This window comes from Ailuropoda melanoleuca, unplaced genomic scaffold (assembly GCF_002007445.2).
Source record: "Ailuropoda melanoleuca isolate Jingjing unplaced genomic scaffold, ASM200744v2 unplaced-scaffold74019, whole genome shotgun sequence".
Taxonomy (NCBI): Eukaryota; Metazoa; Chordata; class Mammalia; order Carnivora; family Ursidae; genus Ailuropoda; species Ailuropoda melanoleuca.
Genome location: NW_023249414.1, coordinates 1 through 2443, shown reverse-complemented (window position 1 = coordinate 2443; position 2443 = coordinate 1). Strand labels below are relative to the sequence as shown.

Genomic DNA, 2443 nt, shown 5'->3' with positions numbered 1-2443 from the left:
TGCACACAGATGGTGGGTTCTGCGAAGTGCGCACAGTCGGTGGGGTAGGCAGTGTGTGCACAGTCGGTGGGGTAGGCAGTGTGTGCACAGTCGGCGGGGAAGGCAGTGTGCGCAGAGTTGGCGTGTTCGGCGGTGTGCGCACAGTCGGCGGAGTATGCGGTGTGTGCACAGTCAATTGGAACGGCAGTGTGCACGCAGATGGAGTGTTCTGCAAAGTGTGCACAGCCGGCAGGGTTGGCGGTGTGCACACAGTCGGCAGGGACGGCGAGGTGCACACCGTCAGCTCTGTCGGCAGATTGCCTACATTCGGTGGGGTTGTCGGATGGCTAACAGTCGGTGTGTTCAGCGGAGAGCGTACAGTCAGTGGGGTCGGTGGATTGTACACAATCGGTGGGGTCGGCGCTGTGCACATCATTGGCAGGTCGCCGGAGTGCGCACATTCGGCGAGGTTGGGGGTGTGTGCACAGTTTGCGAGGGCCAGGGGAGTGCAAACAGTCTTCGGGGTCAGCGGATTGCTCACAGTTTTCATGGTCAGCGGAGTGCACACAGTCGTCGGGGTCGGCAGTGTGCACACAGTCGGCGGTGTCGGCGGAGTGCTCACAGATGGCGGGGATGGTGGTGTGCACACATTGGGCAGGGTCGGCGGTGTGCCCACAGTTGGTGGTGTTGGCAGAGTGCGCACAGTTGGTGGGGTTGGCGGAGTGCACACATTCCGTGGAATCGCTGGAGTGCACACCATCGGTGGGGTCAGAGGTGTGCACAGAGTCAGATGGGACATCGGAGTGTGCACAGTTGGTGGCGTCAGCGGTGTGCACACAGTCGGCAGGGACGGCAGAGTGCCCAGGGTCAGCAGTGTCAGCAGAGTGCCCACAGTCGGTGGGGTCGTCGGATTTTGCACAGTCAGCGTGTTCGGCAGTTTGCGCACAGTCGACGGGGTCGGCAGCAGGCGCACAGTTCGCGGGGACAGCAGTGTGCGCACATTCGGCGGGGTGGGCAGTGTGCGCACAGTCGATGGGGTCAGCTGAGTGCCCAGAGTTGGCAGGGTCTTCGGAGTGTGCACATTTGGCGGGGTTGGCGGAGTGCGCACTGGCAGCTGGGTCGGCAGAGTGCACACAGTCAGTGGGTCAGCAGAGTTCACACACTCGTTCTGGTCGGAGGAGTGCGCACAGTTGGCGGGGTCGGCAGAGTGTGAACAGTCAGCTGTGACGGTGGTGTGCACACAGTCAATTGAGTCGCTGGAGTGTGCACAGTTGATGAGGATGGCAGTGTGCGCATTCAGTGGGGTTGGCAGAGTGCGCACCATCGGCGGGATCGGCAGAGTGCACACAGTTGTCAAGGTCAGCGGAGTGCGCAGAGCAGGTGGGCTCTGTGGTGTGCGCATAGTGGCAGGGACGGCGGTGTGTGCACAGTCGGCGAGGCTGGCGGAGTGTGCACATTCGGCGGGGATGGCGACGTGCACAGACTCGGCGGTGACTGTGGGGCATGCACAGTCGGCGGGGTCGGCGGTGTGCCCACTGTCGGAGGGGATGGCAGATTGCACACAGTCAGCTGGGACGGTGGAGTGCTCTCAGTCGGTGGAGATGGCATAGTGTGCACAGTCATCAGGGATGCTGAAGTGCACACAATCGGTGGGGTTGGCGGTGTGTGCACAGTTGGCGGGGATGGCAGAGTGTGCACTTTCGTCGGGTTCGGCGGTGTGTGCACATTTGGCGGGGTAGGCGGAGTGCGCACAGTCGGTGGGGTTGGCGGAGTGTGCACAGTTGGTGGGGTCGGTGGAGTGTGCACAGTCAGTGGAGTAGGTGATGTGCGCAGAGTCGGTTGGGATCGCGGTGTGCACACAGATGGTGGGTTCTGCGAAGTGCGCACAGTCGGCAGGTTCAGCGGAGTGCACACAGTTGTCAGGGATGCTGAAGTGCGCACAATTGGTGGGGACGGTGGTGTGTGCATTCGGCGGGGTCGGTAGAGTGCGTACCTTCGGCAGGATCGGCGGAGTACGCACAGTCGTCGCGGTCGGCGGAGTGCGCAGAGTCGGTGGGCCAGCGGTGTGCGCATAGTGGCAGGGACGGTGGTGTGCGCACAGTCGGCGGAGTAGTAGATGTGCAGAGTCGGTTGGGATTGCAGTGTGAGCTCAGATGGTGGGTTCTGTGAACTGCGCACAGTTAGCAGGGTCAGCGGTGTGCACACAGTCGGCAGGGATGGTGAGTGCACACAGCNTAGAGGCAGGGACGGTGGTGTGCGCACAGTCGGCAGAGTATGCGATGTGCACAAAGTCAGTTGGGATCGCGGTGTGAGCACAGGTGGTGGGTTCTGCGAAGTGCGCACAGTCAGCAGGGTCAGCGGTGTGCGCACAGTCAGCAGGGTCGGCGGAGTGTGCACAGTCAGCGGGATCGGCAGAGTGCACACATTCGGCTGTGACGGCGGTGTGCGTAGAGTCGGCATGTTC

At 62.4% G+C, this 2443-nt stretch overlaps 1 protein-coding gene across 1 annotated transcript in view; it reads right to left on the bottom strand.

Moving 5' to 3' along the window:
• LOC105235228 (uncharacterized protein PB18E9.04c) overlaps positions 1–1303 on the bottom strand; it is a 6946-nt gene extending 5643 nt beyond the window's left edge. The window contains exons 1-2 of the mRNA XM_034653224.1: positions 1168–1303; positions 521–1093 (exon numbers count right to left, since the gene is read on the bottom strand). Of these exons, the coding sequence (XP_034509115.1) occupies positions 521–1093; positions 1168–1303 (709 nt within the window). The remainder of the gene's footprint in view (positions 1–520; positions 1094–1167) is intronic.
• Positions 1304–2443: the final 1140 nt, after the last annotated feature.